General features: G+C 38.7%; 1 protein-coding gene across 1 annotated transcript in view; it reads right to left on the reverse strand.

Annotated features, from left to right (window-relative positions):
• The window catches only part of LOC129087830 (cadherin-related family member 3-like), a 90719-nt gene extending 76491 nt beyond the window's left edge, over positions 1–14228 (reverse strand). The window contains exons 1-3 of the mRNA XM_054594854.1: positions 14183–14228; positions 6959–7155; positions 228–399 (exon numbers count right to left, since the gene is read on the reverse strand). Coding sequence (XP_054450829.1) covers positions 228–399; positions 6959–7155; positions 14183–14228 — 415 coding nt within the window. The remainder of the gene's footprint in view (positions 1–227; positions 400–6958; positions 7156–14182) is intronic.
• Positions 14229–15663: the final 1435 nt, after the last annotated feature.

The following is a 15663-nucleotide window of genomic DNA, read 5'->3' on the forward strand; positions in this document are numbered from 1 at the left end:
ATTATGTACAATACAAATATGAATAGTACCCACCTCCACTGTTATGAGCATTTCATAAATTTATCTGATACTTTTAGCACAGTGCCTGCTAAATGGCAGACATTCATCACTATTCTCATTATCACTCATTTAGCCATAACACTAGGAGAGCACATAGGATGCAGGGCACAGAATCCACACATATATATCACACTGGACCCTCTTCCCCCAAGAGAAGAGATGTGTACCTTGGTCTCTCTGAGCAAGGGTTCCAGTGAAAGTGGGCGGCTCATTCACATCCGCAATCTGGATTAAAATTGTCTGTGATGCTGCTGCCCCTTTGTTGTCTTTGGCATAGATGATCAAGGAATAGAGAGTCACCATCTCAAAGTCCAGCTTGGGTACTCCAGTGGTGAATAACTAAATCAAACAAAAAAGTGCAGAGTAATGGAGTGAATGATTGGCTTCATAAGGATGTAGACAGAATATTTTAGACCTATAATCCCAATATAAATCAGCATTTTTTAAAAAGAGATAAACATCTTGTATTTAAATTAAAACCACAATCAGATACACCCTCACAATGGTCAGAATGGCCATTATTAACAAAGCAATGAAAAACAAGTGCTGACAAGGATGCAGAGAAAAGGGAACCCTAGCACACTGTTGGTGGGAATGCAGACTGATACAGACACTGTGAAAAACAGTATGGAATTTCCTTAAAAAACTAAAAATGGAACTGCCCATTGCAGACTGGAACAGCCATTGTGAAAAACAGTATGGAATTTCCTCAAAAAACTAAAAATGGAACTGCTCATTGGCCCAATGATTCCACTACTGGGATTATACCCTAAGAATCCTAAAACACCGATTCAAAAGAATCTATGCACCCCTATGCTTACATCAGCATTATTTATAATAGCCAAGTACTAGAAACAGCCTAAGTGTCCATCAGTAAATGAGTGGATCAGAAAACTGTGGGACATTTACACAATGGAATACTATGCATCAGAAGGAAGGAAGGAACTCCTACACTTCAGGACAGCATGGGTTGAACTGGAGAATATTATGCTAAGTGAAATAAGCCAGTCAACAAAAGATAAATACCATATGATCTCACCTATAAGCGGAACCTAATGAAAAAAACAAACAAATGATCAAAATAGAACCAGAGAACAAGGAACAGACTGACAGGGACCAGAGGGTAGAGGGGATTGGGATAAGGGAGGAAATAAGGGGAAGGGCCTAGTTAAAGAATAAGTATAAATGACCCATGGACATGGACAATAGGCAGACATGTAGGGTGGGGATTGACTGTGGGAATGGGGGTGTAGGAGGGGCAAGGCAGAGCAATGGGGTAAAATTGGGACAACTGTCATACAACAACAATTTTAAAAAATGAAAAATAAAGTGTGGAAGCAATGTGACCTGATTTATTGAAAAATCTCATGAACAGAGAATTCCCGTGTGCTATCTCACTTTCACCCTTCATACTTTTCCATGTCATTCTTCTTAATAACAGAGTTTATTGAGTCCCTCTCCCACCTCCAATTTTTCAAGGATTATCCTAAGCACTTAACAAACACGTCATTCTACCTTTTTTTTTTTTTTTTTTTTTTTTTTTACTGCAAATGGATACTATTATTGGATGCATTTTACAGATGCAGAAATTGAGTCTGAAGATGTTAAGAAGCTTGGCCAAGTTTTCACAGAGAAGTGCAATGGCTCTTACTCCATCTGACTTCAAGCTCATGCTTTTAATCAAAACTAAACTTCCTGGCACCTAAATATGGATGAAAAAGGAGCCAGGTATTGCTCTCAGGTCTTTGCCTCATTGAAACAGAAAAAAAAAACAAAAAACACAAAACTGTGAGGAAGATAGTATTATTACCGCCATTTCACAGATGAGGCAACTGAAGCTTAGATTACATAATACTGCTAGGAAAGTGATGCTGCAGAAAGAGGAAGACCTGGATCTGACCCCTGCCAGCTGGCCCCAGGACCCTTGTACTGACCAGCACTATGACTGGCAGTAATACCTGAGTGTTATCCACCCACTGCCATGAGAAGTCAGTAATATATTCATATTTGACAGCTGTCCTCTACTGAACACTTAATACAGAATGGACACTTTCTCTCTTTACCTCACAAAGCAAATGCTATTATCACCCTCATGCTAAAAATGAGGAAACTGAGGCTCAAAAGCTAGAAGCCTGAGTAATACAGCTAGCAAGTGACAGAGCTGAGATTTAAAAGTAAGTCTTCCTGACTCTAAATTTTTTTTCTTTTCAGCATACCCTGATGCTCCTGAGGATATATGGTATTTTCAAGCTGTCATTAAGCACATTCTTTCTTACCCAAGAAGCACAGCCCCAGGCTCAGGCTGGCCCTGCTGCTGTGGTTCCCTCTGCCATGGGAGCAATGTTGTGTTCTTTTTGCTCCCTAGCACTTTATACAATATCAGGCTTCTCAACAAATACTGAATTTTTAAAAATGTACATACTTAATCTTATACTTATTAGTGGAAGAAGACAAGAAGGTGGTTGAAGTGGCCCTCTGATGACTACCCCCATCCGGGAAAAGTGCATGCACAAAGGGCAGCTTGAATTCCCTTTTTTATCCTGTCAGCGCAAGCCATGTGTGTTGTTCAATGACAGGTAGTAATTTGAAGATTATGTAATCAGAATGTACTTTGACTCATTTCCATGAAATTTTTATTTATCTGTATAATCAGTTTGCTTCAAGCTTTGCTATTGTTTCTTCAGGAGACTAGTTTGGTTTTGGCAATTTTTTTTTTTTTTTGACTGCCTGACCCGTCACTTCACTTAATCTCAGCCTTGGAAACCGAACAAGCCGAAATCCTGCAGGAAGGAAGTTCACCAAAGGATAGTGAATGATATGCTAAACCTCAAGTAGGAATGTATGCCCTTTTTTACTGGAAAGTAATAGAGACAGATCAACTCATTTAGTTCTGCTTTTGTCTGCAGATTTATTTCCATGATAGGAAAATTTCATAATGAGCTGTTTCTAAAGCTACCTATAGCTGGTCTGTGATACAGGTATTATAATGTGACTCTCTTTCGTATAGTTTTTATTATCTGTAATTTGACTACAATAGTGCTGAATATTGAAGTATAAATGTATTTATTATAGTAACCACCACTGTGTTAATTCCTTGTAATGGGGCAAGCAGAAAGATGGCACTTGGCATACATTATTTCATAGGATCTTCTTACCATGTCCTGAGTGAGGTATTATTATAATTAATCTTTTTGTACAGAAAAGAAAACCAAAGAGTAGAAAAGTCAGGTAACTTACCCAAGGTCATGTTGTTGCTAGTTGGAGGAGCTATGTTTTAATCCTAGGTTTCTCAGACTCCAAAACCTGTACTTAAAAAGCTACAATGCACTATCTCACAAAAAATAAAAGGCTAACTAAAAAAAAAAAAAAATTAAATAAGCTTAACCATTGAACGATCTTCGCTGCCATTTTGCTTTTAGAGTTATTTTAAAAATCTAATAAATGCATGAATAGCATTTTGCACCTCACTGAAGTTGGAAGCAAATTTAAAATCTGACAATAGCAAGGCTTGGCAAGGATATTCAGTAACCCCTTAACAGATATATTTTGCCCCTCTATATTCTGTGCCCATTACAGCAGCTAAAGAGGACCCCATAAAATGTAAGCAAATTATATCTTTTTTTTCCATAAACCTCCCAGTGGTTTCTTAGATGTGGGTGGTGAATTGAATGTCCCCAATCCCTCAGCCTTCACTATAATCATGTCCTTTGCCATATGACTTAACAGTTCCCCCCAATAAAAGCTGTATATGTCTTTCCACCCCATGCCATGGACATGTGACCAATCAGAGAGGTTAAGTCTTTTGCCCAAAGCAATAAATAACAAACCAGGATCTGAACCCAGGCAGTTTGGCTCCAGAGGTCCTGGTTCTAAAGTGCTCTTTTATACTGCCTCTCATGATACACCACAATTGGTCATTTAGGTATCTGTCCACCCTACCAGTTTCAGAATCCCTTAAAACCAGGAACCAATTCAGATTTCCCTACATAAGTCCCTATGCTGGAAATCACACACTGCTCTTACAGACTTTATTATTCATCACACAACAAGCATCATGAACTTCATGTTCATATGGTTCAGCTTACTCCCAGGTCCCATGGGAGGATGCAGAGGGAATGAGGTGAATGCTATGCACGCAGTTGGCTTCATCATGTTTGAGGAGCCCTGAGCTTAGGAAACCCAACTCTTTTAAAATGAGCAGTAAGCTTGCCTGAACTTTACCCCAGAGGAAGAAATTAGCTTTATTCTATAGGATGGTAACAAAATTTCCTAAGAAGTTTTGGCCAAAATAAAGGTGTAGGTAAACATGCTTCACCTCCACACACAACTACAGCAAAAATTACAACTAGACTACAAAACAAATTTCACCCAGTTTTGTCAGAAATATTGAGCTGCATGGAAGGCTGATAACCAAGGATTTAAAGAAGCCACATTCATTCAGACAGGTAGGACGGGCAGAGACACAGAGGTACAGAGAGGAGAGGGGAATGGAGTGATGACAGAAAGGATGGTCCCACATTCACACATCTTGGATAATGATTGGAAGGGACACCTCCAGAGTGAGAGATTCCAGGCCCAGACCAAACGACCCAGCCCATAATTTGAACATCAGGAAGATAAGTTCCCATACTTCTGACTGCAAAAACCAGTGGGGTTTGGGGTGGTGGAAGAAACTGGGATTCTCAAGAGACTTTTCTTAAAGGGCCCACAACAGACTTAGGACTCACACAGACCCACCCTCTCTGGGATTCAGCACCAGGGCAACAGCTGGAAGGGCACAAGTGGCATTTGGGGAGAAAGTAAAGTGACTGGCAATGGGGTGAGTGCTGGGGAGACAGCTTTCTCTCAGGCAATCTTCAAGGGCCAGAGAGCAGCATTGTCCCCTCTCTGAGCCTTCCCCCACGCAAACCCACAAAGCAATAAAAAAAGGTTGCCCCACCCTGGCAACTTACAGGTGCCTTTTCTACAATAGGCCATGCTACTAAGACAGGGAGTCAAGGCAGCTCTATTTAATAAACAGAAACAAACAAAGGGAGGCTGCCAAATTGAGGAAACAAAGAAATACAGCCCAAATGAAAGAATAGAACAAAACTCCAGGAAGAGAACTAAATGAAATGGAGATAAGCAACCTATAAGATGTAGAGTTCAAAACACTGGTGATCAAGTTGCTCAAAGAACTCACTGAGTACTGCAGTAAAATAAAAAAGACCCAGGAAGAAATGAAGGTTACACTAAGTGAAATAAAGAAAAATCCACAGGGGACCAAGAGAGGAGAGGAAGAACAACATTTCAAAATCAACATTTTGGAACATAAAGAAGAAATAAACATTCAACCAAAACAGCAAGAAGAAAAAAGAATTAAAAAAAAACAAGGATAATTATGGAGCCTCTGGGACATCTCCAAATATACCAACATCTGAATCATAGGGATGCCTGAAGGAGAAGAGGAAAAGCAAGAAATTGAAAACTTATTTGAAAAAATAAACAAAACTTCCCTAATTTGACAAAGTAGAGACACACAAGTCCAGGAAGCACAGAGAGTTCCAAACAAGATGGACCCAAAGAGGACCACACCAAGACACATAATTAAAATGCCAAAGGTTAGAGATGAAGGGGAATTTTAAAAACAGCATGAGCAAAGCAGAGAGTTACCCACAAAGGAGTTCCCATAAGACTGTCAGCTGATTTCTCCAGTGAAACTTTGCAGGCTAGAAGGGTATTCAAAGTGATGAAAAGCAAGGATCCGCAACCTAGATTACTCTATCTAGCAAAGCTATCATTTAGAATGGAAGGGCAGATAAAGTGCTTCCCAGACAAGGTAAAGCTAAATGAGTTCACCATCATCAATTCATTATTGTATGAAATATTAAAGGAACTTATTTAGGAAAAAGATGATCAAAACTGTGAACATTAAAATGGCAACAAATGCACAACTATCAACAACTGAATCTAATAAAAGAATAAAAGCAAACAAGAACAGAAACAGAATCATAGATATGTAGATCATTTGGAGAGTTATCAGCTGGGAGGGGATAGGAAGAGAATGAGGGGAAAGGTGCAGGGACTAAGAAGTACAAATGGTAGGTACAAAATAGAGAGGGGGTGTTAAGAACAGTCTAGGAAATGGAGAAGCCAAAGTACTTATATGCATGACCCATGGAAATGAACTAAGGGAAGGATTGCTGCAGGGAATGGGGGAACTGGGAAGAGGGAAACAAAAGGGGAAAAATTAGGACAACTATAATAGCATAATCAATAAAATATATTTTTTAAAAAAGTCCTAACATAGTCCACAGGCCCTCTTGGCTCTGCCTCCTTTCAGTTTAATCTCTTACTACACTTTCCCATCAGCTCCTAAACTTTGTCCTTCTCTTGGCCCCATTTCCTTACTATACTCCTTCTTGCCACAAGGCCTTTGCACATGCTCTGCCTGGGGTCTCTACTCTCTCTTCATCTACTCAATTCCAACTCATTCTGAATCTTCTTACGTAGCTCTTCCTCAGGGAAGCCTAATAAACCCTATGTCCCTTTTAAGTGTGTTCATAGACATGTGGACCTGTATTTCATAGCTCTTATTACACTTACATTTTTATACTTGTATGAGCATTCACTTGATTAATAGATCTCCCTATGAACCAGCAAATACCATGACAGTAAGGACTATGTTCCACCATGAGAGCCCCAGTGCTTTGCCCTGTATGTGAGGAGGTCCTCAACAGATCTCTGTAAAATAAATGTTTCTTGATATCCTCAATAATGTTTAGAGGGTCTGGCACATAATGGGGTCCCAATGAGTGGGTGCTAAATAATATGCAGAATGTAAGAGGGGCAAGGATAATTGTTTTACTTTAGAATCCTTGTGGTACCAAGTAACAGTACTGCTTGCTTAGATACTTACTTCCCACTGATGTTTGGATAGACGAGACAGCACAAATGGGTGGACTACAGGGTTGGCATTAATGATAACAGGATCTCCAATCAGAGAAGCATGAGGTGGGACAGACACCGTGATTATGGCTACCCGTGTATGTTCAGAGACGTTCTCCAGAAGAGGGCTGGCATTTTCAATGGCAAAATTCAGAAAAGCTAGAACATCTTAGAAAAGGAAACACAAAATATTACTTTTATAAGGGTTTTTGCAATGCTTCCCAACCTCTTTCTTATGTTAAAACCACAAAAAGGGAATGGAAAATAAATACTTAGTTCCTTTTTTATTAAAAGTCATAAAATCAGCTGAGGAGGCTTAGTAGGATCATTAAGAACTGTAAAGAATCTGAGACCTTACCCTAATTTCCTACTAACAAGTTGGCCTGCCAGGTTACACACAGACTCCTGGTCAGACACTGTGAGGGTTAATTTTATATGTCAATCTGATTGGATCTCAGGTGTCCAGGCATTTGGCCAAGCATTATGGATGGATGCACCCATGAGTGTGATTATGAATTAGATTAACATTTGAATCAGGGCTGTTGAATTCAGGCAGAATGCTATGAGCTGAATTGTGTTCCCCCAAAATGTATATGTTGAAACTCTAACCTCCAATGTGACTGTATCTGGAGATAGAATCTTTAGGAGTTAATTTATATTAGATGAGGTTATAGGGGTGTGACCCATAACTGATAGGACTGTGGCCTTATAAGAAAAGGCAGATCTCTCCTTTATACTTGATATATGACTTCTATTAAAATTTACATTTCTTTTAGTTTAGAAAATAAATAAAATTACACAGAATTCCCCACCCCCCAAAACAGGCAGATATTCTCTCTCTCTCTCTCTCTCATTCTCTGCCATGAAAACACAGAGAGAAGGCCAGAAAGAGAGCCTTCACCAGAACCTGATGGCACCGACACCCTGATCTCAAAGTTGCAGCCTCCAGAACTGGGAGAAAAGTCAATGTGTGTTATTTAAGCCACTCAATTAGTGATACCTGGTTACGGCAGCCTGAGCTGTTTCAGAGATGGGACTTCATTACCTTTCGCACAACAAGCAACATGAGCTTCATGTTCACACAGGTTACCCTTGCTCCTCAAGCCCATTGGAATGATACAGAGTGGACCTGTTAGATGTGTGTGCATATTGGGATGGCATAACATTTGAGAAACCCTAGGCATAGGGAATCCAAATCTTTTAAAATGAACTATAAGCCTGCCTGATCCTTGCCCAGGAGGGACCAAAGAGCTTCAATTTAGAACATAGAAAACAGAGCACTTTCTCACAGAGAAGGCACTCCTTCTATCCCTATTTAAACACTCCCAAAGAGATAGTCCAGAGCACAGGCAGCTAGCGCCTGGGCTCACAAGATGACCAGGAATGAAAGAGACCATGGAGAACTGTTTCCAGGCAGGCTGGGTCTTTCTCTTTTTTTCAAACTTGTTTAGAAATGTGTACGCAACACTCAGCATCCCACCCCATTCAGTCCATACTCACCTCTGTGTGCGGAAGGCTACTTCCTGAGAGCATGTTCAGCTCTGCCTGGGTAGGAGCCAAGAGTTCATGGCCCTGGAAGCAGCCTTCAGCTGATGATCCAGGAAGACCTGGTAGTTAAAACCCTGACCTCTTCATCCACCCTTTAGTGTGGGAAACTCAGAGACTCAATATGTGTGTCCGCATTGGATCCCTGAGGCCCCAATGGGACTGAGCTCAGTTGCCCTCAGTACTCACGTGCATGATAACACACCCATCATTGGCTGCCTTCCACTCATCATTTCATTTACTTACCCCTGTCCTGGGGTTTCCTGGGATCACCTCCCAAATACACAACTTGTACTTGAACCCTTCTCTTAGGTTCTACTTCCAGGAGAATCCAAACTAAGGTGATCAGATATAACCATTTTTTGCAATGTATAGTAAAACAGACTATTGCAGTGGCCTTCCAAGTAATGAGAATCAAACCAGGCAGCTCTCTCGGGTTAACACTGAAGTTTGGAAAAACCTCTGGCCCTGCTGGATCCTATCCCTGCCCACTTCTCTTACCTCCTCTCCATTCTTTCCTCTTCACACTCTCTGTTCCTGACCTTCTTTCCATTTCTCTAGTCCATCTCTGGGCAGTTATATGGATTATTACTAAAACATTTTTTTGAATCCCAAAATTCTACCCATCATGTAGTTGCCTCTTAGACGCCACTGCTTTTAGAAACCCTGCCCTGCCCTGCAGCCTAGGTTTTCCATGTCCCCATTATGACATTTCACATTGTGTTATATAATTGCCTTTCATGTGTGTGACTCCTCAGGGAACCACAAGCTCTTTAACTATTTAGGAAGGTATTTACTGTGAACACTAAATAAGGAATGTATTTATTGTGAACACTAAATTCCATACAACTTCTGTCTAACCCTGCAGTGTCATGAAATTACTCAATGCTCAAAATCACAAAGCCTTCAGAGACAAAAGTCATTATATGCCCAACTAGGATGACGTACTTTGACTCTGTTTTTATATCTTTTCCTCTTTTCCTCTTTTTTATTTGTTTTCTGCTCCCCTTGAATTTCAGATGGACTTTACAGCGGGGATTTTAGTTAAGGTAGACTAAGTCTACATTCTCAAAGCTTCTTTGAAAAAAGCAAAGATTAAGACAGTGCCCTGAATTCAGGTCCTGTGGCCTCTCCATTTTCAAGTGAAAACTCTGTTCCAATTTAGTTGGTCAAGCAATTATTGAATGTTAAGGTAAGCTGGTATTGTTATATGACTGTTTTTTGTTTGTTGGTTTTTTTTTTTTTTTGCAATGTATAACAAAACCCAAAGAATATTGCAATGGCCATTCACAGAAGAGAATATATATATGCTCTTATACCTACTACTTTCTTCTTCTTTCCCACCCCAGACAATCCCATCCTAACAGAAGGTGTGATGTATCCAGGCAGAGGAATGAAGCAGACACTTTCCATGCCCTGCCTCTCTCCCTCAGCTTTTATCATTTCAGGGCACACAGGCCCAGCTTCCTTCCTCTGGCACCTTTAGCTTTTTGCCTGATGATGAACTCTCTAGCACTGAAGTGCTAGAAAATTAATGCTTCTTTCTTTTTTCTTTTTATTTTTTCCTCCATTGAAAGATCCTTCTTGACTCTGGGTTATTTCATGAACCTGCTTCTAAAGATGGTTGCAAGCTTCTCTCCAGTTATATTTTCATTGTCCTCTTTCCTGAATCAATCAATTCTCTTCTGCTTCTAAACATGTGCTTAAGGTCATAATACATCTTTTCTGTTTAGGATTTCTGAACCATGAAGTTTGTAAATAGAAATTTTTAATTTCCACTCATTGATTTCCATCTGGAATAACATTTCAAAGTCTTATTCAGAATATTTTCTCCATAACTGATATTTGCATTCTATTAGGGATACATGTGTATGAAGGGGTGGAGGTTGTAGTTACTTAGCAAGGTATGATGATTGGGGGTTGTGATAAAAATAATAGCTCCACCTTAAAGATGCCCACTTCCCAATCACAAAAAGCTCTGAGTATGTTACAGAGGAACCTTGCATAGGTGATGACCTTGAGATGGGGAGATGTCCTGAATTATCTGGATGAACCCAATGAAATCACAGGGGTCCTTAAAATAGAAGAGGTAGGCAGAAGAAGAGAGACAGAGATGTGAAGAATGATCAGAAAGATGCAAATTGTCTGCCTTTTATCAGGGAGGAAGGGTATAACTCACCAGGGACTATGGGTGACCTCTAGATGCTGGAAAAGGCAAGGAAATGGGCATACATTTAGGGACCCCAAAAGAAAATGTAGATATGCCAGTACTTTGATTTTACTCATGCCAGACTTCTAACTGTAGAACTGAAGTTCACAAATGTATGTTGACTTAAGTCATCACCAAGTTTGTGGTAATTTGTTACAGTGGGAAAAAAAAGTAAATCAGGGCTTATTTAGATTACATAAGAAAATACAAATAAGCATCTTTTACAAGATTGAGCTACCCACAATATGCAAAAAGTGAAATCAAGTAACATCACTCCTTTTCTCAAAATCCTTCATCAGTTTTTCATCTCACAGAGAGTGAAAGCTAAGTTCATATGCTGGCCTCCCGGCCACACATGACAGACAAAGCCTGCCTTTTATTTTATCTGGCCTCATATTTTCCACTCTTGGCCCCACTTCCTCTGCTCCAGCCACACACACTTTTCTGTTCCTTAAACATACTATGCAGGACTTGCCTCAGGGTCTTTGCCTTTACTGTTTTCCCTGTCCAAAATCAATCTCCCCTGGATTTCTCATTTACGCACTTCCTTTAGGAATCTGATATAATGTTCCTGTATCAGAGAGGTCTTCTCACTCCTGCAGTTGAAAATTATAAAATTTCATATATTATTTGTTTATTTTTATTATTTCACTTATTTATATTATATGTTTATTTTCTGCCTCCTTCCTCCCACCTTGAATACATCCTTCATGAAACTGAGGAACTTCCATGTTTAGGCCCCTGCTATATCCCCAGGACCAAGAACAGTGTCTGGCCACAGTAGGTACTTAATAAATATTTGTTGAATGAATAAGTGAGTAAATAAATAAAATAAATTATTCTGTTTCACTGAGGTAAGTCAATTACATACTATCAGCCTATTCCTCAAGACCTTATTATTTTGTGACACTGTATCTGTTGAAAAGTTGCAACTGTGTGATGTTTCACTGGTTCAAATTTTCTATTCAATTCTATAGGTTGCTCCATGTCAAGGGTGACTTCTGTATTTGATACCTCATTGCCATTGCATTAAAGAATGAATTGATTTTAGATATTTTTCAACTTATTATGTGTTGAAAAATTTGGGAATACTTAGTTTTCCACTCTAAAGGTATATTCTGAAAAACAGCTCAATACCTGAACATATAATAACCTCTAGAAGAGAGAACAATAATTTTTCAGAGCATATCAACCCATCCACCAAGCTGTTATTTAAATAAGTAAAGTTGACATTTTATTATGCATTTACTGTCAGAATAGTTCAATATTAAATTCTCTACTTTCTGAAATTAAATCAATAAGTCAAAGTAAAAAGAATCAAAATAACTGTAGGCCCATAGACTAATGGAGATTGAAAGGCTACATCTTTGTATCCAATGACAAAAATAAAAAGAGATTTGAAAAAAAAGATTTTTGTTTCTACCTAAGGGAGGTCAGCAACTACTTGCCCACATGGAAATGTGATTTGAGTTGCTGGATCTTATTTCTTGTGAGGGTCCTAAAATGGAGATATTTTGGTAAGATAGTCTGCTATTCAAAACATCTGATATACAGCCCTGGTTGGTGTGGTTCAGTGGATTGAGTGCCTGCCTGAGAACCAAAGGATCACCAATTCAATTCCCAATGTAGGGCACATGCTTGGGTTGTGGGCCAGGTCCCCAGTAGGGGGGCGTGCGAGAGGCAACCACACATTGATGTTCCTCTCCCTCTCTTTCTCCCTCCCCCTCTCTAAAAACAAATAAATAAAACATTTTTATAAAAAAATCTGGTATACCAAATGCATTGAGAGTTTCTAGTTTGTGACCTCAGGTTTAAGATAAAAATCTTCACTCAGAGAATAAGTGAAAATAGAACAAATTAAATTAAAAAAATCTTTCTTAGATTTCATTTTATTCTTACTAGTAAAGTTTAGTAAAAATGTCCCACCCACTAAGTTAATGTGATCAATTCATCTGTTATTTCAATTTCAAAGAAACAGATGAATATACAAAACTGGAGCAGTGGATTCACATAGAGTATTCCATACCTGAAGAAAAATTCTGTTTAAAGAATATCAGGACTATGTAATAGCCCTGTCCAATATGTAAGTTAACATTTTCTAGTAACCACATTAAAAGTTTAAGGTGAAATTAATTTTTGTATTATATTTTATTTAACCCAATGCATTCAAAATATTATTTCAACATGTGATCAACATTTTTAATAAGAATTTTATGTTAATAAGATAGTTTACATTGTTTTATTCATATGAAGTCTTCAAAATCCATTATATGTTTTACATTTACAATACAACTCAAACCACACTGGCCACTTTCAAGTGGTGAATAACCATAGTTGAATGGTGATCATCATACTGGGCAGCACAGCTCTAGAAGTTTGGTGCTGTTTTTGCAAATCTTATCATTTATTTTACTGGAAATATCAAGCCTAATCATGCCTAGCTAAGCATTTGGAAATTAGAGAGCTCTTTCAGTTTTCCCATCCTGTTATTTATTCTTAGAATATTAAACATATTTTATATGACTTTTTGTTGGCAATAATGACAGTTTGGTTTTTATCCAGTTCTAGATGTGACTGGTTCTAAAATAAATGGCTAAATTCATCAATTAAGTTATTTTATGAAATCAAACCATGCAACAGTAAGGAAAAAAAAAACTTTTTAACATCTTGATGTTATGTATTCAAAATTTTGTTAATTTCTAAATCCTAGGGCTTGATTTTTCTAGTTTAATGTAATACATACTCATTTTTAAAAGTCAAACAATATAAAGTATATAAAGTAAAAAGTTTTTAATCTCCTACTTATTCCTCCCCACCTCTGCTGTTCTACTACCATTCCACTCCCAACCAAAAATTACACTGTTAAATATTTTGTAGATATTCTTTCAGAACTTTCTATCCCTGTGTGCTTGAGAATATAGACAGATTTTTAAAAGGGATCTTCTTATGTTCAGAGTTTAAGACATCTTGTCTCTACTCCACAGTATTTTGTGGATTACCTTTTACCTACACATCAGAAGACACAGATCTGCTTCCTCCTTTTAATGGTTCCAATGTCCATAGTATGTCTGTAGAACCATTTATTTAATCCTATATTGATAGACATATAGGTTGCCTCTAGTTTTTTTCATCACAAATAAGTCTGCATGTATCCTGTCTTTTATGTATTTTCATAGAATATGTTCCCAGAGGTGGAATACTGGCCCTAAGACCTGGTACATATTGCCAAAATTCCCTCCAAAGAACTTGCACCAGTCTACACACAGATCAAGTGTATCTGAGAGAATGTTTTGATTGAAATGTGAACTTTCCAATGTGACACAGCTCAGCACCCTTAACAACTTCCAGGACCAACACTGAGAAGTTACTAAAGAAAGTAAAACCAAACCAAATGACTATTTCAGAACTATGTGTTACAAGTCCAGAGTTAAACATACCAACCTGGGCCAGCAACCAACACCAAAAGCAAGTGTGAAAAAGGCATCATGTACTGGAAAGCCTCTTGCCTCTACAGAAACATTCACTCCAGCCCTCGCCTTCGCTGACTTCCAAGGAGTCAGGAGTCTTCTCCAGAGAAACATTCTGTCTCTAGGTACACTGTACACACTTCCTCATGACACAATTCTTGCTAACTGATCTGTAAAGTGACACCTTCTTCTTTCAAAAGGACAAAAGCTTCAGTAAGGAGATTTGCTTGAACAAAAGGGGAAATTTCCATGTTCATATTACTCTAAAAGCAAAAGCCTCCCAAATCCTGGTAAATCTGGGGTGACCAGAATTTGTGGGGGCCCTTCAGGAAATGGTCAGCTCACCAGACTCATTCATTTTTTAAAGGATTTTGTTTTAAAATGATTCCAGGTCACTAAGTTATATTGTACTGCCCTGTTCTATGTGTTTATCTCTCCCAGATTTGGAATAAGACCCAGAATCTCTGCTTACTAAATTTACAGAGGGCTTACAAATTATTAGGTGAGACTAACATGCAACCAGACAGAGATAAAATGCAAAAACTATTTAACAACTAGTTAAAAACCAATAGAATGCAAGTTAATACACTTAAGTTAAAACCTGGGGGAAATCAGCTTTAAGTCCACTGATGGGAAAGATGTGGCTAACTGAATGCAGAGTGTAAATAAAAAGAACTCTGGGGGCAGCAAATTGGTGATTCATAGGCCAAATATGACTGGCAGACCACATTTTTAAATGCACAAATATTCTTAAAAATTTGAAGTTCAATAAGGTTTGACTGGTCCAGCACTCTGCAGTTTACCACCATTCCCACCCCTCCCTGCTACATCCCACAGCTGCTCACATTTACCTGCCTGGCTCTTTAAGCATTCTTGTTTGCAATCTCTGACTTAAAGGTTTCAATCAATTGCTATCTCAATAAGAGTCAACTGTTGTTATGGTTACCTAAACAGAATTATGCAATCTCAGATGTGTTCAATAGAAGGATAATGTTGAGAACAAAAGGAGATTGTGTTCTGACTAGACTTTGCCCTGCTTTGGCTTTTTGTCTTTTCAGAGGAATATTTACAAATGTCCAGGGAATGATCCTATGGGTATGACTCCAAGACATATATCCCTTGAAGGATGGTTGAAAGGAAAAGGGTACTTATGGAGGACTCTTAAATTGGTGCCCTTCCCTCTAGCTCTGTTACCCACTACCTGAACCACTACAATCTCACATTGAAAGACTGCAACAACCTAACTTTCCAGGCCAGAATCCCCCTCCCTCTACTCACCTCCTTATACCCAGTTCATCTCAGTATTATACCTCTTAAGAATTCCTTAAACCTGTACACTTCTATCTCACTCTACTCCTAACCACCATCGTGTCTAGCCTGGGCCAATTGCCTACCCAATGACATTTAAACAACTATACTTGTTCCCTCTTTTGCATTTTCCAAACTGCACAGAAC

This window comes from Pteronotus mesoamericanus, unplaced genomic scaffold (assembly GCF_021234165.1).
Source record: "Pteronotus mesoamericanus isolate MK-2021 breed Mesoamerican mustached bat unplaced genomic scaffold, CSHL_Meso_final scaffold_54, whole genome shotgun sequence".
NCBI lineage: Eukaryota > Metazoa > Chordata > Mammalia > Chiroptera > Mormoopidae > Pteronotus > Pteronotus mesoamericanus.